Genomic DNA, 21979 nt, shown 5'->3' with positions numbered 1-21979 from the left:
CAGAGAGGCGCTGGGCTCCCCAAGGGGCCCCAGACGCTACCCGACGGGGGCTAGGTGCGAAGGGCATGGGGGAGATAGTGTAGCTGCCCCAGCCCAGGCCCCCCCGGCTCCCGGCAGAAGACAGTAAGGTCCTCCTGGAGGCCTGGGCAATGGTCTCTGGCAGAGTCAGTGTCATGTGGAGGTAATGTGAAGAGCAGGTGCCCCCTGGCCCCAAAGACCCCGGCCCCAGATTTACATTCACGAGCACCTGCTCATTCCTCTGACCTGCCCGGGTCACCGTTTTCTACAGAGTTCCCCCAGCCCTGCAGGGCCAAACACTCTACTGCCGTGACCCTGGGAGCTATCTCCTCGTTCCGTCGCTCAGCCACCAACACCAGAAACCGCTCTAGAGAAGTCTCTCCGTCCTTCTGTGCCTCCCACTCACAGCACTCAGCAAGGGGAGCCTGCAGTCCTGTCCCAGGCGAAGAGGTAGCAAATGACCCGGTGAAGAGCCCAGACTGGGAGCTGGTCCCTCCATCCGGAACACACACACATGCCCTGCACCACGTGAGCAGCCGTGTCGCACAGCGCAGCGCCCGGCTGTGGCACGCCCTGCTCCCTGGGCAGTGGAGCTAAACCCCCCTCGGCACGTTCTCGGCACCACCGGTGCATGGACCTGTTACCTGGGCCGAGTTGCCAGGAAGGTGCAGTGGGATCGGAGTTGAAGCACAGGCATCAAATCACTCACCATCCCACTCAGTGAAAAGGTCCAGGGCCAGATAGGCCTGCCAGGACCACTACTGGACACACCCCTCGGCGGCGATGAGCCTGAGAGGCTGTCTCCAAGGGTCACAAAGGAGCCCCACTGTGCTGTGAAGGGGGCTCTGACTCCCACAGTCGCTGCATTATGTTAAGAATTCAAAAGATGAGCCCTGGCCGGTGTGGTTGGGTGGACTGAGGACCGGCCTGTGAACCTGAGGGTCACCGGTTCGATTCCCAGTCAGGGCACACGCCTGGGTTGTGGGCCAGGTTCCCAGTAGGGGGTGCCCGAGAGGCAACCACACATTGATGTTTCTCTCCCTCTTTTTCTCCTACTCTTCCCCGCTCTGAAAATAAATAAATAACATCTTTTAAAAAAATAGCGAACACATCTGATTTACTTAAAATCCCAGGCTGCAGAAAGCCGAAGAGCCAGTGTGAACAGTCCCGCGAGTGCTCAGTAATACGCCTATGCAGAGACCTGATTTGGGAGACCTGCTCCGCCTGTCCCAGCCCCTCCCACCTCCAGACCGGAGAACCCGCGGGGGCAGGACCGAGCCTCCCTGCCCTGCGTGAAGCCAGGAGCACTGGGGCTGTCCCCACGGCTCCACTGGCACACTGACTGGCACTGTCCCTCCTCCTGGACACTGAGGAGTGAGCTGTCACCTACCCTGTGGTGCCAATTCGGAAGGGACGTGTCCTTTGGGCAGGGGGTGGGGGAGATCAGGGAAGGCAGGACAAGACATGCAGCTCTCTTTCTAATATAATAAGAGCCAGGCCAGGCGAAGCCTGGGCTGGCATGGCCACACCAAAGGCCGAGCTCGGACAAGGCAGCCCGAGCTGCTCTCCAGATTCACCCTCGCACCACCACGCCCAAGCCAGCCCAGGGGCAGCGCCTGGTTTCGTCGGCACAGGGTGCCAGAAGTATTCGCGCTAACGTGGGAAAGTCAGAAGAGCTCACACAGGAAAGTCTGGGACGTCTGGCCCTGACCGAAGGTCGCCAGCTCCGTTCCCGGTCAGCGCGCATGCCTGGGCTCTAGGTGTGTGGGGCGTGTACAAAAGGTAACCGACTGATGTTTCTCTCTCACGTTGATATTTTTCTCCCACCCTTCCCCTCTCTCTAAAAATAAATAAATAAAATCGAAAGAAAGAAAGAAGAAAAAAAAGAAAAAAAAAGAAAAGAAGCGAAGCCCTGGCTGGTATAGCTCAGTGGATTGAGCGCAGGTTACAAACCAAAGGGTCACTGGTTCGATTCCCAGTCAGGGCACATGCCTGGGTTGTGGGCCAGGTCCCCAGTGGGGGCCACGTGAGAGGCAACCACACAAGGATGTTTCTCTCCCTGGTCCTTGCTGGTGTGGCTCAGTGACTGAGCATCAGCCTACAAACCAAAAGGTTACCATTCAGTCCCCAGTCGGGGCACGTGCCTGGGCTGTGGGCCGGGTCTCTGGTTGGGGGCGTGTAAGAGGCAGCTGACTGATGCACCTCTCGCGCATCGATGTTTCTTTCCCTCTTCCTCCCTTCCTTCCCCTCTAAAATCTTAAAAAAGAAAAAAAAGAAAAAAAAAAGAAAAATCTGGACTTTTGGCTTCTCTCAAAAACACCACTAACTCTGGGCCTGCCTTCTCATGGGCACCAGTCGCTGGAAGGGAGCCTGGCGACCTCCGCTCCAGCCCCACTGCTCCGGCCCGGACGTGGGAGCTGTCTGCCTGTGTTGTTCCGTGTTCATGTGGAACGCTGAGCGATGTCCCCTCCGCTCCTGCCCCCACTCCCCCACTGAAGGACCAGAGCAGCTGGCCGCCCCCACCTCCACGCGCCCCGGGTCAGGCCCGGCACCCACGGCGACACACCCCACACGGCCCTCTGAGCGCTCGGCCGTGCTGCCCGGCAGCAGGTGGCTCGGTTCGCGGGGCCGGCTGGTCTATAAACCCAGGCCCGAGGCGAGCACGCCTCACAAGACCTCCCTGTGGCCCCCGGAGAGAGGAGGTGACGCGTACTCCACTGGCGGCACAGCCGAAGGACAGCGTGGCGGGCCAGCTGCCCAGGTCCCCCCCACACCCCTCAGAAGGGAGTTTTAGCCCTAACACTCAATGAGACCCAAGAGCTGACACGCCTCCGGAATCAGCGCTTCCTCACCTGGCCCCAAGGCAAAGGTCCCGTCCCCCAGAGCGGTGACTCCCAGGTGAGAAACTCCGCAGAGCTTTGGGCCAAAGACGAGCCAGGCCACTGGAACGGACCAGAAAAGGTGCACATCCCTCCTGCCCAGCACCCGATGCCCCCTCACTCACTCACCACCTTCGTGTCCTGCTGGCTTTCCATTCAGCTGTGCCCATGACTTTGGTCCACCTGGCACTGAACTTGTGTTCTGAAAAAGGGAAGAGAATGAGAAGAGAGCCGCCCCGTCGGTCTGCCGCCCAGCCCCCGAGCAAGCTGGGATAAGGTGCCACGTTCCCGACGAGGGGCGGGATGAAGGGGGAGTGACCAGTCTGGAGTCACACCGTGAGTTACACGGCCAAGCCAGGGCTCACGCCTTCACACCGTCAGGTCGCCTGCCCACACGAAGCTGCTCTGCTTGCTCCAGAGACAGAGAGCAAGCCCTCATTCTAGCACGGGTCTCAGAAGCTTGGGCCAAAACCATGGGGACCAGAACATAAACTCGGGAATACCAACGTGTCCAACCGTCAGCTGGAGGGCCCACCGCACCCCTTTCCTAACTACTGCCGCCCCACGAGGCACAGCTCCCCATGAAGCAGGACTTGCCTGGTTCGGCCTCGGTCCGGCTGATAACCTTTGCTTACAGCTCCCTGCGGGCTAGGCATTGTGCTGGCGCCAGGTTAGGCACCAGGTCAGACAACTACTCTTTCCCACGACCCTCCTTGCCAGTGCACAGCCCGCCGTGGCTGCCACCCTCGGGGTGGCCACTGCCTGCTTCAGTGCAGGGCTGACCCGCCAACAACCCATTCACTCCTCGAGAGCTGTCCAGACTGCTTGACACAGTGGCCCGGAGTGCCCACCGTCTCCCCACAAGACCATACTCGAGGGGCGGACAGTGGGGGTTGGAGTGTCCCTCGAGGAGGGACACACGTCCCGACTGAGCAGGAAGCAGGGTGCGCCAGGCCCAAGACCTCAGAGCCGCCACCTGGAGCCTGACCGAAGGCCCGACACTGGAGGGGCACACCTGCGGGGCCCGGGGGGCCACGAACACTGCTGGCAAACCTCGTCCCGAGAGCAGAGCTCCCGCGTAACCTCTGAGGTGAGGTTTTAGATACTGGGGGCCCCTTCTCACCACCTCTGCCTACAGGAGAAAACCCGGTAACAGCCGCAGAGAGCTGTCAGTTCCAAATGCTGAGACACACACCCGCTCAACTCCACACACACAGCAGGTCCCGCCGGATCTGTGCCGATAGTAGCTATGGCGCCTGACGTGATGGGATTTCTCTTTTTTCCCTTTAATTTCAGAAGTGCAGTCTGGTGTGGGGGAGCTGCAGGGGGCCTCTCGGACCCCTACTACCCAGGCAGCAAAACGAAACTGCAGTATGAGCTGTTGTCAGAGAGCTGGGGAATGCCGGGTCCCCGGCATGAATGCCGGTTTCTTTCCGTCTAAAAGACTCAACGCCGCTCAGCCAGGTTTCCGGCTCCCCGCTGAGTCCAAGCCCCTGCCGGTCCCTGCAGCCCAGCCCCGGGCCCCACCGGCCCGCGTGCACCAGGAGCTCCTGCTCAGTTACACACGTCTCCGTTCAGAACAGCATCTAAATGCACGAACAAGCAAACGGCCGATGACAGCCGGGTGCTTCCCAGGCGTGCTCTGAGGCACCGCTAGCCCCCGGAGACCTTGTTCACAAAGGGTCCCCAGGATAAACCAACCTGAGAACCGCCGTCCCGAGGCCGTCTTCCCAACCAGCCGGGGCACACGTGAGCATGTCACAGACCCGGACAAGACATCCAGCAGCAGGGGAGCTAGCTGAATTTCGTTTCCCAGACTCGCCTCTCTGGGGCCCAGCACTCTCCGTCTGCCGTACGGCACTAGACTCCGCGGAGCACATCTGGGGGAACCCGGCGCAAGCCCGGCCTCGCCTGAGCGGCCTCACCACCACGAAGCCAACAGGAACCAAACTGGGCGTCTGCATCCTGCCCAGCGGGGGTCTCCTCTAGAAGGTGCAGGTTACAGCACTGCTTCTCAGACCACCACAGTCTCCTTTCCCAAAGTCCCCAGGGGGTCTGCCCTTGGCACAAGCACGTCATGCAAAACCACCCTTCCCGGCGACAGCCCCCACCCCAGCAGCAGGCTGTCAGGCGGCTCCACCGTCGGGACAGCATCAGGGTGGGCCCCCAGCACCTACCTCCTGACTGATTGGCTGTGTCGGCTTCTGTAAATTGGAGACAGATTTCTGCAAACCCGGCTGCGGCAGCAACTCCGGCGGCTGAGAGGCCGTCGCACTGGAACTGGACAGAGGGACAAAGGGCGAGGGTCAGACCTGGAGCAGGCCACGCCGACTTGGTCCCTCTTTCTAAACCCACAGCTGCCTGCTGGGGGCAGCCGTCCTCCGGCCAGTAGAAGCGGCACCTTCCCCAGCCGACACTTAAGTAAGGTGGCGAAGACCAGAGAGCACCGAACCACGTCTGAGGCCTGCTCACGGGCCCCTCACAGGGCAGAACAGCCCTCTGCCCCCGGGGGCCTCTGTCTGCAGCAGCTGAAAGCTCACTGCGAGCCGACAGGTCACGGAGGCTTTGCCAACAGGGGACAGTCACTGCGGGGAGGGCGCTCTGGACCCCGACCCCCTGACCAAGAGCTCACAGCAACTCAGGGGGCCAAATGCTTTGAAACAGCAAATTTTTAAAAACTTTATCTTGGCTTGTAAAAAGATACAAGCCCGTAGTAAAATAAATTTATAAAGGTATATAGCACAACTGATCGTGACCTCAGCCTCCACAGAGAACCTGAAGCAGAGTCTCCTCTACAAAACATAGTGTTTTTAACCCACGTGGAGTAGGCCACTCGTTCAGCTCCGTAACCCCCCTTTCACTCCCTCTGACATCTCTTCGTGACGATACGTGGGCACCCGCCTCTTCCTCTCAGGGACACAGCACAGCCGGTGGCCACGATGTACCTACCTCCATTCTTCTCTATTACAGATAAAGCTGCAGTGAGCATTTCTGTATCTTCGCACACTTCTGTGAAGCAGTTCAGTAGTGTGAGTTCTCAGAAATGGAACTGCTGAGTCAAAGCCACCCAGCCATGTAAGACGCTGCCACACCGCCCTCCCAAAGAGGTCGGTCAGTTCACACCCCGCAGGCGGCCCCGAGCCAGAAGCAGAGGGGCCCGAAGGAGGTTTCTGGGGCTCGGCAGCCTCCCAGCCACCCTTTCCACGGACCCTCCTCCCCACGGGACGCGAGGAGGGCGACCGTCCGCTTGGCCGGAATCTGCCCGCCGCCGGTGTTCCATCTGTAAGCTCAAGACTCTCTTCCAAGCTAACTTACCCAAGTAACTCATCACCGCACGTGACCATTACAAGATGAAGGCCACTCATCCCCTCTCACGTGACCCTCTACCTATACCTACAGCAAGCTTCCGGGAAGTGTCGCTGAAGTGTTCTCCAACTGCACAACTGTGCCCCCTGCCCACTGTGCCAACCCTGACACCCCTGGGCCGGCGTGGCCCAGGACAGCAGTGGGCCAGGCCTGGGGCTGCTGCCTCCTGTCTCCTACGCCGACTCTGCCCCTCCCTGGCAGATGCGCCCCCCCCAGCCAGCCTCACGGAAGCCGCCACATGGTGCCGATGCTTGGTGAGCATGGATGAAGGCAGGGGGCAGCACCTGGTCCTCTCTAGAACTCTCGACAGCACAGGCATTCCAAAGCCTATTGGAACGTGCAATGTCCCTTTCACTGCAGAGCACGCAGCGTGCACGTTAGAGCGAGGACGGCAGGAGCCGACACCCACCGGCACTCCCTCCGCCCTGAGCTCCCTCTGGGCTGGTGCCGTCACACCCGTTTCTCGTGGCCGCCCCTGAGGCCAAGGTTCTCACTTCACAGGACAATGAAGCTCGGACGTCACAGGACCCCCCAGGTCCCACGAAGCTAATGAGTCTCCTGGCTGGACACCACACACACACACCTGTCCCTCCGGAAGCCACACTGCACCATCAAGCGGCATGATCCCTGAGCACACTGTCAGAAAAAGTCTGAATTCGCGTCTAAGGCCCTCTTTCAGCTGCTCCTGCGGCACGACCCTCTGACTGAATCGTCCGCTCACTCTCTGCACCCCGTCTGAAGTGACCGCAGGAAGTTTCATAAAAGCTCGCACAGCCCTTTCCAGCAAGAGGAGAGGACTCTGGTCAGCAGCTGTGTCTGGCCCTGAGCATCGGCAGCCAGGCCAGGAGGCGCTGGGAGGGCTGCGGCGCTCCTGTTCCCAAACGGCAAACCCCGGTCGCAGGTGGCTGTCTGCCTGCTGGCCATAGCACGGCCCCGTCCCCGCTCAGCCCTCCCAGCGCAGACCCCAAGTCCTCCTCCCTGGACACCCTATCCTGGCCAGGGCCCCGTCAGAGGAGACAGGCAGCGAAGGAGAGAGAGGAGGGCTCGGGCACCCGTGCTTCGGCCCCCCGACGCAGCAGCAGCAGCAGCAGCGCCGGCAGTGGCTGTCTGTCTGACAATGACTTCTGTGCCAGACCCTGGGCTGCCCTCCTTCATGCCTGGGCGTGTCAGGGCGCCCGCAGCGGTCTCCTCCGGGAGGGAGGCTGCTGGGCCACAGGCAGGAGAACCGCCTTCCCACCCTGGGACCCGGCACACCCGGACCACCACAGAATGAGGCGTTCGAGCGCCAGCTCTATCCACAGAGGCTCCTGCAGGAACTGGCCCTGAGTCACTGCACAGGGGTCACTGCACTGTTGAGGCTTTTTCTAATAAGGCACAGGGGACACTGGTCACTGGGGACCAGGAGGCTCACAGAAATTCTGCCGTGCTGGCTCCAAGAGCCAGGAAAAACGCAGGCGGGAGCGAGAAACCCCGAGGCAGCAGGGGTCGGGCGAAGGACCTCCATGGGGACCTCCGCGCTCCAGCTCGGCCGGCCCTGGGCAGACAGCGAGGCTGCGGAGCCACCGGCCGCGGCGCTCTCACCTCTTTGGGTCTTGCTGGTCCTGCTTGTTTGCCCATCCCGTCCCGTCCTTGGGCACTATAACGATGTTGGGGTCGTTTCCTTTGTTTTCAGACTTCAGGCTTGGCAGGTTCGCAGGCGGTGGCATGCGCCGGGCTGTGGCAACTTTCCCGAGACTCTGTAAGCCATGTCGAGGAATAACTGCAGGGGGACAGGGGTGGAGACAGGCGTTGCACAGAAAGAAAGAGGCCAGAATCGCTCTGCTGCTCTTCCAACCCCCAAGTGACAGCAGGAAACGCAAGGGGCAGCCCGGCCCTGGAAACGACCGAGTGCTGGAGGTCACGCTCATCACATGACCAGCCCTCACCCCGCCCTCCAGAGGGGCTGCGGGAGCCTGTGCGGAGGCTCCCGCTCTACTCACGGGCAGGGCAGGAGAGAGCTCGGGAGTGCGTGACGTGGGTGAGGAGCCAGGCCCGGAACCCTCCATCCCCCACAGTCAACACCCCTCACAAGCTGAGACTGCTCCTGCCGCACGACAGCTGGGCCAAAAGGACAGTCTCAGCCTAGACCCGGGCCAAGCCTGAGCACTCACAAAACCCTCCCGGGCGGGGGCGGGGGCGGAGCGGAGAGCGTGGGCAGGGACTTTCCCGCCAAGTTCCAGAACACTGGAACCGAGACACCCAAACTGGGCAACTCGAATGCAAATTAAGCTCCGCTCTAATCGTCAGGCCAAACACAGGCACGGTTTCAGTGTGACTGAGGGGGTAACCCATACAGCAGGGGCAGGGCATTCCAGCCTCTGAAATCAGACCTCAGACTGGAGCTGGGGGAGGCTGCTCCCCGGAACTCCCAGGTGAGCTCCCTCTGCCCAGAACACTGATTTGCCTGGGCCTCTGCCTCTCCCTGCCCCTGCCCTGGAGTTTCTCACTACAAGAAAAGTGGGAAGGACCGGCCTCCAGGCTGGGTTCTTATCTTACCTGAGGATCTGATCGCGTCTACTGATTTTCCTTTATACTTATCAAACAGGCTGAGAGTCGAATACTTGCTTTTCCCATCCTTGCCCTTGGTTATTTGCCCCAAACGATCGGACATTGCGATGAAATGTCATCTAGTAAGGAAATTTTTCTAGGCACCGCCCCCGATCTGCCTTTGAAATGGAAAAAAAAAAAAGAGCGAGTCAGTCCACCAGAACCTCTAATACAGAGAACCTCTGATCCTTTAGGGATCGTGATGATCCTGAAGATCTAAAGGGAGCTGTGGACTCTGCCCCCAGGAATACGCCCTGACCACACACAGGCAGTTTTGCTTGTATTTAAAGAGCATTCTGTAGACTTGCAGACCCCGCCCCCAACGCACACCCACACCCGCTCACTCTCAAGTGGCTAGAGTCTGCTGCTCATCAACGACACCGGAGTGTCACCTCTCACAGAGTCCTCTCTCTGTGACTCGACCTCTCTTCAAGGTGAAAAAACAAACATGCGTCCCTTGCAGCACCTCCATGGAACACCACAAACCAGGCAGGCACACGGGTGGGGGAGAGGCACACGACCCACTGCGGAAGGCCATTCATTCCGAGGACACGCAAAACCAAATCAAAGGGAAGCAACCAAAGTCAGTAAATCTTCCCGGACAATTGGCTACATGCGCTCTTCAAAACACAGAACCAGCATCTGGAGAAAAACACGGGCTCAGGTGACAGGAGCGGGCTCTCCGGGGAGGTGCAGGTGTGGAAAACAGAAACGAGTGCCCCCCCCAGGGCAGCCCCGGGGGCCGTGCCATCCACAGGAGTGCCCTTCACCAGAAAGAAGCTGCCCTCCACAGCTGAGTTCCTACACCGTCTGTAAGTCTATTAGCCCTTTCCTCGTTAGTTCATTCATTTGCTCCTTCATTCAAATACTTGGTGAGTGCCTGCCACACACTAGTGGCTGCCACGTGCCAGGCACCAAGGATTAGGCTTCAGTGCCTCTTATCCTACGCTCAACCGTGGCTACAGGCTCTCCTCGAGTGAGTGACCAGTACTTCCCACTATAATTAACGTACGAAAAGAAAGCTAAAGCACCGAGTCAGGCATACTGATACCTCTCTAACAACAAACCGGAGGTGATGGTAAAAACATCTGCTAGCTAACAGAGGTGGCAGCGGCCGCGTCTGCCACCTCACCCTGTTACGAACGGCGCCTGCGGGCCCCGCAGCCATTTCACACCCCCCGAGATGCTAAGATAAAACTCTACACATTTCGGTCCAAGGCTGTAAAGCACATTTACAAACTGGACCCCCCAAAACAGTGAGAAAGGAGACACTGACTTCACACCCCTGACGCGGATGAGCCCGGGAACGATGCCGAATGTGAGCGAACTTCGTTCTTGCACGTAACTGGGCGGACCCGGCCTCCCCCATCTCACAAACCCTGACTGACAGGCACGTGGGTCGGCACCAGAAAACACTCAGGAAGAACGAACTCGGACGGACCCGAGGGCGAGCGCCGAGAGCTGGATGTGCGTGTGGGAGTCACCTCCCACGTGGTGTCAGCTGCCCTCGCCCATACTGACTTCCTTCCCACCAGATCCCAGTCCGGTCAGCCACTGGATGGAGGGAGGCTCGAGTCGGCGGCCAGGCCCGGGAAGCCAACCGCACTGCAAAGTGCCGGGGAACGGGCTCAACGAAGAACGGACCCTGCAGAAACCCCAACCGCTGCTGCTGCTCCCAGGTTCCGCTCGGAGCCGCTCGAGCCAGCAGCCCTCCCCAGCGCCTGCGCCGCCGGGTGCCAGAAGCAAAGAACAACGATGACCGGGGATGGGAATTGGCTCCGAGTTTCCCAATTCTGATTTTGGTGCCTAGGGGTTTCCTGCCCCACCCCTCAATATGCTCCCCAAGGACAGGGACTGGACCTTATTCGGGCCAGAATGACTCATATTAAACAGGCCATCAAATCTTGAAATCCTCCAATTAGGTTACATTAGATCTGATTTTTAGACGCTTCCGTCAACTCAAACACACAGAAAAGATCACTGGGGCTGGAACCAGAAGCAGCACCACACACACACGGGCAGACACAAACACACACAACACACAATCAGACGTGCCGCCACGCTGCCAGCAGCACGTGGCCCTGGCGCCACAGTGCTTACAGGCTAGAACAGGGGTCAGCAAACGCTGGCCAAGCCCCAGCCAACGGCCTGCTTCTGTAAGACCCTCAAGCTAAGAATGATATTTTTAAAATATTTTTTAGGCCCTGGCTGGCGTAGCTCAGTGGATTGAGCGTGGGCTGCGAACCAGTGTCACAGGTTCAATTCCCAGTCAGGGTACATGCCTGAGTTGCAGGCCATGACCCCCAGCAACCGCACATGGATGTTTCTCTCTCTCTCTCTCTCTCTCTCTCTCTCTCTCTCTATCTCCCTCCCTTCCCTCTCTAAAATAAATAAATAAAATCTTTAAAAATGTATATATATTTTTATAGCCCAGGCCAGTGCAACTCAGTGGATTGAGCACAGGCCTGTGAGCCAGTGTCACTGGTTCGATTCCCAGTCGAGGCACATGCCTGGGTTGCTGACCAGGTCCCTGGTAGGGGGTGTGCAAGAGGCAACCACACATTACTGTTTCTCTCCCTCTCTCCATCCCTTCCTCCCTCTAAAAGTAAATAAAATCTTTTAAAATATATGTATTTTTTATATTTGTCTAAAAAAAAAAAACCACAATGGAGACTGTGGCTGCAAAGCTGCATGTAGGCAAGGTCTGCGGACCCTGGATCTAAAGGCCGTGAACAAGCTCCAGGTCCCAGGTGGGAAACAGACAGGCAGCCCGAGAGGACCCCGCCCAGCAGGAGGCAGGAAGCTCCAGCAGGGTCCCCAGGGGGTCTGCCAGAACAGGGAGGCCCTGGCAAAAGGACAGAACAGATGTCTTCCCCCCCACCCCCCACCCCCCGCCCCAGAGAGAGCGGGGGCAGGGAGGGAGAAAGAAAGGGAGAGAAACATCAATGTGTGAGAGAAACAAACACAGACTGGCCGCCTCTCGCACACCCCCAACTGGGGTCCTGGTCCACAGCCAGGCATGTGCTCCGACTGGGAATCAAACCTGAGACCTTTTGGTTCGCAGGTCGGCGCTCAGCCCACTGAGCCACACCGGCCAGGGCAGGGCAGATGTCCCTTCCTCACCAGTAGGAGTCATTCCACTGACTATGCTGGGGATGCCCAGGAACCACTTCATCCTCTACAAACTCTGGGGCAGGGTGAGTGACAACATGTTGATGTCCTGCCTCTTAGAAGCTGTGAGTATGTAACTGTACCTGGCGAAAGGTATTCCGCGGTGTGACTAAATTAAGAGTCTCGAGCCGGGAAGGTGATCCTGGGTTATCCTCGAGGGCCCCATGCCATCGTAAGGGTCCTCAGAAGAGGGAGGCGGGGGCCAGGGTCAGAAAGGCGGGACAGTGGAGAGGTCCTCTCTGCGATGGGCAGGGCCTCGGGCAGAGCACTGGGGGCGCCTCTAGCAGCCGGACGAGGCCAGGAAACGGTTCCCCCCGAGCCTCCAAAGGAACTCAGCCCTGCTGACATCTCAGTCTACCCCAGCAAGACTCGTTTCAAACTCCCGACCCCCCGGAACCGCAAGAATACACTTGTGCTATGTTAAGTCACGAAATTTGCGGTAATGTTCTACAGCGACGAGAGAAAACTGACACACTCGTGTGTTCGCCACATTTATCTGAAGCACTGCTGTGTGCCCAGCACTGGGATGGGCCCGGGGTACAGCTGAGGATAAGCTGGACACAATGCCACCGTGTGCATGCAGTCCAGAGACGACGGGAGCCACCCACGGCCACACAGACCCTTGCCCTCTGGCCCAGTGCTGGACACTGCTGGACTGCAGCTCCGTGCGGGCCCTCACCTGACCACGGACCCCACAGGCATGTCGAAACACAGTCGTGGGGCCACCCTCACAACCACTCACCTACTCACCTACAGAGTTAGCACCATTAACTTAATTTTAACTTCTTTTCAGATTTTATTTATGTACTTTTAGAGAGGAAGCAAAACACCAACATGTGGTTGCCTCTCGCACACATCCCCTCCCTCCACTAGGAACCGGACCTGCAACCCAGGCATGTGCTCTGACTGGGAATCGAACCAGCGAGTGACCCTTTGGTTTGCAGGACAGTGCTCAGTCCACTGAGCCACACCAGCCGGGGCAAGCCCCATTAATTTAAATTCAGATAACCAGTTCTTACTAAATTAAAAACCAAACTGGCAAAGGCAAGAGCAGGAAAAATCAGTTACCAGCCACTTGGGAGCACCATTTTCCCACATTAAGTGTTAACATGCTTGATTATTAAAAAGCAAGTATTTTAATTCTGTAACTAGACCAGAAAATACTTATTTCTATAGATATTGCTAAAAAGTCCTGTTAAAATCGGCGAGTACAAACTTCTGCCAGTTCACACTCCTCTTGGATTTTGCACTGGCCGGGCCTGTGGGCAGGGGTCAGAGTGGACACAGCTCTCCACGGGTCTTCCTGGTGACACCAGCCTTCTCTGAGAACTAACCAGCCCCACCCCCACCCCCCAGGAGCCCCAGAAGACCGAAGCCTGACCACACCTGCACTGGCACCCCCTGGCGGGGGTGTGGAGGGGGACTGAGCAAACCTGAGCTGCTCTCCTGGGAATTCAGAATCAGGTCTGAGAGACGTCAGATGCTTGGACTCCGTCCTCCCGGGAAATCCAGCCACCCAGCACACACTGAGTGTGCACCTGCTATGCTCGGGCGAAACGCTCTCCACCCGCTCAACCAGGAGGGCCCCGAGAGGACGGACAGGGAGCCCTCTGGACTGACCCCGCAGTAAACCTGCCCACGCAGTCTTCTGGGAGTGCCACTGCCCACATCTTTAAACCGAGTCCTGCACCAGCTGGGCACACTCCCGGCTTCCCTCGACCTGGGCTTCCCCAGCCAACACCAGACCTCACAAGCACCACGCGGTCCTAAATGTCCGTAACCCACAGCCACGCGGTTACAAGCGATTCCCTGTCGAGCAGACGTCGCCCACCGCACATCCGGAACGGGACGCTCCGTTCCCATACAAGCCTGGGGTGCTAGCAGACAATGCGGCCGAGTTACCACCGCTGCAGAAACGGCGCCTGTGGGAGAGGGGGCTGCACAGAGGTCCTTCCAAGCCCAGCTTCCCCTCAGAGCACGGACGGGCAGGTCACAGCCACAGCCTGAGGAGGAACGCGCAACAGAGACCGTCCAGGCCCACACGCACGAGCGGAGCTGTGCAGGCCACAGACGCCCGCCGCAGAGCGTGCCCGGCCCTCCCAGTACGCCAGATTTCACGGGGCCCAAATTCAACCTACAGACATGCTCCTTCGGGTTCCCCCATGTGGCCGCATCTCCGGTCAAGCGGAGCCGAGCGTGGGGCCTGCGCAGCCCCACACCCGCCCGGCTCCTCTGCTTGCCTGCCGGCTCTCACACACACGGGCCGGGAGCAGGCTGTCAGCAGGGCTCAGTCGGCTTCCAAACCCCTGCTGCATTTCCGTCACCCCCACTCCCCCCAAGTTCAACCAGCCTCGTTCCGTGGCAGAAAGAAGCTCGACTCACGCAGCCAGCCAAGGTGACAGAACGCACTTCTCGTGGGTCAGAGGCACGCTCATTCGAGCATGGCTCACGCCCTGCTCCGTGGGACAAGAGCTGGCTGAGCGCGCCAGGCCCTTGCAGGCAGGCGCAGACCCAGCCCGGCTCGTGGCCCCGGTGTGCGGGCTGCTTTCTCTCCCTTTTGTAGGTAGCAAAATTCATTTTTGTTTTTTCCCCCAAGCAAAATCTACTTCAGCTCTTCCATGTCACACATCAAGCAGAGGCGATCCTCGTGTGCCCTGCCTGGGGGAGCCCTGCCTGCATGCCACCCCTCCTCGGACCCTCTCCCTCTGGGGGCCCGGAGCATGTGGAAAAAGCTGGCCTGAAAGAAACTACTGCCATTAAGCAGAGGAAAGGAGGGCCTGAAATCCAGTGCAGATAGCTCTGGGAGTGAAGAAAAGGGCAGTTAAAAGCGAATTGATGTCTGTGTGTTCTGGCAAGTCATCTAAAGATGTGCCCTGAGAGGCCCAGGCTTCCCGGGACAAAACAACCCAAACATTGGCAACAAAGGCACTTAACACCAAGCCCCGCCTCCCCAGACAGCAGTCCCACCTGCCAGACAGGTTACAAGGGCCTGTGATCTGTCCGGTCCTGTCGGCCAGAGGGAAAGTCTCCCTGCGCTCCACCTTATCGAAAGCTGTTTCCGGGTGAGATTAATTTCACTCTGCACTTGGGTACCAGCCAGCGTCAGCCACCCAGCCAGCGGGCAATGTGGGGTGGCCTGCGACTCACTGGGGAGCCACCAGCACTACACATTCAGGCCTAACCACAGTGGTGGCCAGCAGTCCTGAGAGCCAGGTACCCTGCTGAGCACCCACGCCCCAGCCTGAACCCCTCACAACAGCCCTTTCTGGAAGATACTCGGCCTGCTTAACCGATAAGGACGCTAACATGCAGTCGGGACAGAGAAGTGACTTGCCCAAGGTGATGGGGACGACCTAGTGCTGGGACCGGGCAGGATGCAACCAGGCTGCAGACCCTGTGCCCAGGGGACCCGACACCGGGCTGCAGCGGCTCCACCTGCGGGAGGGCAAGCACACAGGCCGGACAGACGCACTGGTTCCGACGTAAGCCGACCTAGGCTGGACGCAGCCTCTGGTCAGCCGAGTGGAGGATGGAACCGGACCGAGTCTCCAATTAACAGCCTTTTCTTTACACCAATGCTGCTCACAGCTAGATCTACGAGCTCGGCAAGTCCACGCTCTTCACTCTCCCCAGCTCCAGGGACACTCGGTCAGAACCATCTCCTCGACCCTCAGGACGTGTGCACACGTCACCACGTGGCTCTTCACTGCGGTCACCAGTGCGGACAAAGGACCCGCCATGCACTCCAGCCAAAGCCTGCCTTCCAGAGCACAGACAAGCACTTGGGGCAGACCCACCACCCGCCGAAACAGCGCATCTGCCTGTGCGCTACGGCTGCGAGGTGCGTGCAGACGCCCCGACCTGAGTGGAGGAGAAAGGAAGGCGGGTGTCTCTGTGCAGAAGGAATGGGAGCCTGGAGAGCAGGCTGGACCAACACTCCGGGAACCCACCCCATGGGTCATCAGACAGCACGTCTGTTAAGTCTCCATCAAAACTCGAAGAGCCACCAGCACGAGGTCGAGGTACAGGACTGACACCTCAGTCCGTCCTCCTCCAATACGCCGTGTCTGGCGAAAAAGAAACGGAACGAAAGGCAGGTGCCACCTGTACGGCAAACGCTCAACATCCACGGGCAACGATGCGGGCCAGGCTCCGTGCTGCTGGGTGCTGAGGACACGGAGACACCCTCGCTCCACCCATCCCTGCTGTGAACCCCGCCAACCGTTCCACAGAGGGCCAGGCAGCACGTCTGTCCCTGCTGCCCACCTGACCTCTGCGGTGACGGGTCAGACCCACGCCCCGCGCCTGCCGTAGAGGACAACACGGACTGGGGCAGCGCCCCGGCCAGGTCTGAGCTACAGCTTGCTGACAACTAGTCTAAAGGAGAAGCAGGTGTGGAAAGGAATGTATATTACAGTGAGGTGACCTCCCCAGAAAGGGTTCCACTTGGCACCAGATCGGGCAGGAGTGGGGGCCGCAGGGGGACCCGAGCTGGGTCTTTTGGGGGGCTGCTGCCCCACCCAGCACCAGGCCGCAGCCCACACCCCACACTCGCACTCTCAGGGCACCGGCCAGAAGGCAGGGCTGGCTCCGGAGAAGCGCAGAGAGCCCACCCTTCTCCACTCCCTAGCTGTCAGGGGCCCGTTCACCTGGACAGCCGGAGGCCGGGCTGGGTTTGCAGCACAGTCCAGTCATTCTACCTGCACGGGGCGGGGGCGGAGCCGGGTTCTGCAGGAAAAAAAGTATGTGGTGCACCAGCAGGATACAGCCAGCCCCAACCTGCCCAAGAATAAGCTGCTTGAGAACAAGGCACGAGGGAACAATAAGGGGGTAGAAGTGGGGTTCCTGGTAACCCAGTGTTCCTTACGGTGGACGCCAGCCACCACCGGGAGAGGGCCACACGCCCTGAGGAGACAGCACCTTCAGGAAGCAACAAAATTAAAACTGAGAAAGGAGGCATGTGGCGCAGGGACCAAAGCAGCCCCGCCCCCACTTCTCCCGCACACTTGGTGTGTTTGTCTCTGCTGCCCCATCCTCTCTGCCCTGAACCAGCCAGCTCCCCTGCTCTGTGCCCACTGCCCCTCCTCCAGGACCAAACCACGGCACGAGCACCTGTGCTGGCACCTTCCCCATCACCCCAGGGCTCCAGGGTCAAATCCAAGCCTTCTGGCCCTACACATGGCTGCCAAACTGCCACCCACCCTCGTGCTCACCGCCAGCAGCCTCATCCGTCCACGGGGCGCAGTCTGCACCCCCTCCCCGCCCCATGCGGACTTCAGGCCCGTCCCCTCCAGGACTGCATGCAGACGACACACTGCTACCCACCACGCAGGTGCAGCAGGCAGGAGCAGAGCAGAGAACAAACGCAGCACGAGCAACCCCGTGCTCACTGCCCTCGGGAGCTCTCGACCACCAACAGCCACCACCCTGGCTCCGCACTGTCCACTCCCAGCCGCCCGGCCTGCCTCATCCCTCCAGACTGCCATGCAGCCAGTGAAGCCCCGTGGCCCTGGGGGCCAGAACACCTCCCGCCTGTGCTCCTACCCTTTGTGCTCCAGGAACCTGTCCCACCGTGGCGTGTCACTGCTTACGGGCTACGGTGCGGAAAGCAGGCCTTCGGAACCAGGAGGATCAACGCCCAGACGCTCAGGATCTGCTGCGGACCCTTTAATTAATTCTCTGGAGAGAGAGGTGCACTTTAATTCTCAGAAACCCTCCTGAGATGAACTCTCCTCTGTGGCTACATCTTAAACAACACTAAACTGCCCCAGTTTCCAGGTCCCCCACTTCGGCACAAGCAGCGAGATGCCGGGAGCAAGCGCACACCGGTGTCACTTACAACAGGCCGCCCGGTGGAGGTGGGGCACGCCAGCCCCACTCGTTCGTGGATCCACAACATTTTGGCAACGACAACAATGTACATCTGACACAGAAAAACTAAAGCTTTAAGAGAAACACAGACACCGATCACGGGGAACGCCGCTCCCGCTCCACGCGGGACCTCTCTGCACCAGCGCCAGTCACCGCCCCCGGGCCCCGGGGCCCTCGGGCTGCGGTGCTCATTAGCTGTGTCTGTCGTTTCTGTTTCCGTTTCAAAAGAGTTCAGTGATAAAGGTCAGAAAGCACTGCACGTGAATGCTGAGCAGATGCACTGTTTGTTTTCAAGAACCCTGAACGTGGTTTTAGGAGAGCTCAGAGAAGCCGGCGGACGGGCAGGTGGAACAAAAAGGCACGGAGGAAGTCGCCCCAGCTGTCCGTGGCGGCGGTGGCTTTGGTGGCTTTGTTTACGCCCATGCCTTTCCCACAGGAATGGCGCCACCTGTGGCAAGCTGGGGTCTGGGCTCAAAGAAGACAACCTGGCAGGAAGCGCCCTTCCTTAGCTCGGGAGCAGGCAGTCCTTCCACCTTCCCAAACTCGTGCCTTCACGGACACGCTGCCGGAGAGGGCGCCGGGGGTGGCCGGACCTGCAGAGTCAACCCCCAGCAGCCCGCCCGCCCGCCCAGCGTGATCTCGGGGGCCGGTGAGTCCAAATGCCCACAGGCCCCTAGGTCTGCTCTTCCCCGCCGCGGGGACAGAGTGTGTACTTCCGGGGGTTGCTGGAAGGACTAGAAATAATGGTCACAGGGACTGACACGAACCCCCAGGGCACCGAGAAGGGATTCAACAGATACATGCAGTTACTCCCTCAGTGCCATCGTCCTCGAAGCTGCTGCAGGTCCCCTCCCTTCTCCAGAGTCCCTGAGGGGCCCTGGCTGGTGTGGCTCAGTGGACTGAGCACCAGCCCGCAAACCAAAGGGTCACCAGTTCAATTCCCAGTCAGGGCACCTGCCTTGGGTTGCAGACCAGGTCCCAGATGGGGAGCACGCAAGAAGCAACCACATATTAATGTTTCTCTCCCTCTCATCTCCCTCCTTTCCCCTCTCTTCTCCCTCCTTCCCCCCATTAAAAATAAATAATATCTTTAAAAAATAAAAAAAGAGTCCCTGAGGGGAAGGACAAGAACAGAGAGAGTCCACGCTCCACATGTACATGAAGCTGGTGACAAATAACCAGACATCCCTGCCCACCCTGTCAATCCTCTGCAGCCAGCACAGCAACCAGGAGCTCCAGCGGACACAAAACCCCACTGTGACCGATCACACAAAGAGCCGTGTGCCTGACACGTGCACCCGTTTACTCCACCACGCGTACATACTACGGCTGTGTGTCTGTCGGCACACACACATCCCAGAAACGGCCCTTAAATCTGCCTCCCTTCACGTCACAGACACGCTCTTTACAACCCCTGGTTAGACAAGGCAGGGAGACCAAAGGCATGTGTGGCTCACCCTCCCAACAGCCCCTCCAATGAAAACAAACAATAAGGAGAACCCAGAAGACTGAGATGTGAGGACGCGGGCACACCGAGGGCCCCACAGCTCAGGAGGCACCTGGAGTTTAAGGGCCAGCTGGGAGGCTGCCTGGGCAACAGCTGGCCTCCCTCCCTCCCTCCCACCACCACCTGCCCTCTCCCCCCACCCCCCACCCTTAAATGAAACAGGAAAAGTCCAGACTCCACAACAGTGGGGGGGCGGGGGGAGGGCTAAAAAAAAGAAGCTAAGTGAGAACCCAAGAGAGGAGCAAATCATCAGAGGAGCAAATCATCGAAGCTTTGGGGCCTTCCGCTGCTGGCCTCACAGGGAGGCGGCAGACGGACAGGCGATGTCCCTCTGTCCCTCAACACACCTGGGCAAAGGCCGAAGGAGTCTGTCTACTCAGGAAAACCTACCCACAGACACTTGGGGCTCCAGGAAAAAAAGGCTAGCCTCCCATCCACCAGCCCAGCACCAAAGGGCTCCCAGCAACCCCCACACCCAGTTTCCAATCAGCTGCGTGCACCCGAGACCTGAGAGACCCCAACTAAAAGACAGAGACCGACTAAACGGATGGACACACCTAAAGGGAATAACGCCAGGAACAGAAGACTTTTTAAAAAACAAGCAATATAAAATTAGTGTCCTCAGAAAATTAAGAAGACACTGCACCCCTGCACCAAACCAGGACGGTTTTCCCTTAAGGGACAGTCAGAGAGCCCTGCGACCCCAGGTCAAGCCTGAGAAAAACCCTGGATACGCCCGGCTGCAGGGCGCTCTATGGAACACCCGAGGGCACTCCTGATAATTCGAAGCCACCAGAAACAAGGAAAAGCCGCTGGCCGTCACCAGTCCAGAGGAGCCTAGGACGACGTGACAAGTAAATGCAGTACCCAGGGACAGAGACAGCCCTTCGGGTAAAAACTAAGGGAACCTGAACGGAGTAGAGAGTGCAGTAACACTAATGATCGGTGCTGGTTAATTAGCTGAGACAAATGTACTGGGAACAGGGCATAAAGAAACAAAGTTTTCTGCAAAGCAAACTTTCCTCATTTTTTAGGATGTTAATTTCAATAGAATATACGGAAGATAAAGTGGAGGAAATCTCAGAAAAATTAACAAGGAGATGAACGCTAGTCTTTGCTCCACTCAAAATCAAAGGATCCACCCAGGAGTCCAAATTTAGCTCGGAGCTCCAGAAGCTTGGAGGGGTGGGGGGTGGGGTGGCGGAGAAATGATCAAATGAAAATTTTAAGAAAAATTCCCAGAGTTGAAGTCCCCCAAATTGCAAGGGCCTACCAAGTGCTCAGAATAACAGATAGAACACAAACCCTGGCTGGTGCGGTTCAGTGCACTGAGCGCCAGCCTGCGAACTGAAAGGTCGCCAGTTCAATTCCCAGTCAGGGCACATGTCTGGGTGGCGGGCCAGGTCCCCAGATGGGGGCGTGAGAGAGGCAACTGATCAGTGTATCCCTCCCACATCAATGTTTCTCTCCCTCTCTTTCTCCCTCCCTTCCCCTCTAAAAATAAACATCTTTTAAAAGAAAACACGAGGCACAGCATGGCGTTTCACCGCGTTATGGATAAAGACCGCACAGCCTCTGCCAGTGCCGCACGGAAGAGCAACCAAACAGCACTGTGTGCTCACAGGCAGCGAGCGACAGGGCTTCTCACCAGCGACGCTCCCTGCCTGGGAAATTATTTTCCATCCAGAGCCCAATATTCAGCTGACCAAGTCCAGTGTGGGGACAGAGGAAGACTTTTCCAGACTCATGTAAGGGCTCAACAAGGCAGCAAAGCAAGGCGGAGGCCAGTGTCTTAGGGGCCATTCCTGCCTGCTCATCCGGCAACCGAGCCTCCCTTCCCCCTTCCCCACACAAGTGACCCCGTGCCTCCCCAGGCAACCCCCGGGCCTAACGCGGCTGGCCCACATCCAGCTGGGGTGGTCTGTGGCCCACCCTGGTTCCTTAACGACAATGTGGGACAGCGGACCAACCAACCAATCTGGAACCGTACACCTGCGGACTGCCACTTAATTGAGCCAGTAAGTGTCTCGTAAGCTGTTGTTTAAGGCAGCTTTAAATAGTGGCTGTTGACTGATGCTCAAATTACCCAACCGATACACGCGGGACCGGGAAACAAGGGATCCAACGCGGGGAACAAAGGCGAGTCCCAGAACCACCAGGAAAGGAAGTCCAGGATGGCAGCCGCAGCACAGGCAAGGGCGGCGGCAGGGACAAGAGCCGGGCGAGGGCTCCAGTGGCGAGAGGGACTGACCGGTCACCCGGCTCACCTGTGCCTTCGGGAAGGAGGATCTGCTGAATTCCAGCGGAACAGATGTAACATTTAGATGATACAAGATGGATGTGATTCAGCCTATCAATCTTCTACTGTGCTTTCTGTGTCCTATCTAAGGAGCTGTGTCTCCAAGATCACAACGAGGTTGCCCTGGGCTCTCTCCTAGAAGCTGTACTGCTGTATCCTTCACGTTTAGCTGACTGTGACTGTGATTTGAGGTGGGAGGTTCGCTTTTTCCCCAAAAGGAACACCTAATTCTCCCTGTACTGTCTTTGAAAGGGCCATCTTTTCCCCTTGTCATACACTAAG

General features: G+C 58.5%; 1 protein-coding gene across 1 annotated transcript in view; it reads right to left on the bottom strand.

Moving 5' to 3' along the window:
* Nucleotides 1-21979, bottom strand: part of PRRC2B (proline rich coiled-coil 2B) — an 81658-nt gene that overhangs the window by 45093 nt on the left and 14586 nt on the right. Inside the window, 4 exon segments of the mRNA XM_028507516.2 lie at nt 3027-3099; nt 5075-5177; nt 7845-8022; nt 8799-8968. Coding sequence (XP_028363317.1) covers nt 3027-3099; nt 5075-5177; nt 7845-8022; nt 8799-8913 — 469 coding nt within the window. The 5' untranslated portion in view covers nt 8914-8968.

The sequence above is a fragment of the Phyllostomus discolor genome, chromosome 3 (genome assembly GCF_004126475.2).
Source record: "Phyllostomus discolor isolate MPI-MPIP mPhyDis1 chromosome 3, mPhyDis1.pri.v3, whole genome shotgun sequence".
In the NCBI taxonomy this organism is placed as follows: domain Eukaryota; kingdom Metazoa; phylum Chordata; class Mammalia; order Chiroptera; family Phyllostomidae; genus Phyllostomus; species Phyllostomus discolor.
This window is presented reverse-complemented; position numbering and strand designations above follow the sequence as displayed.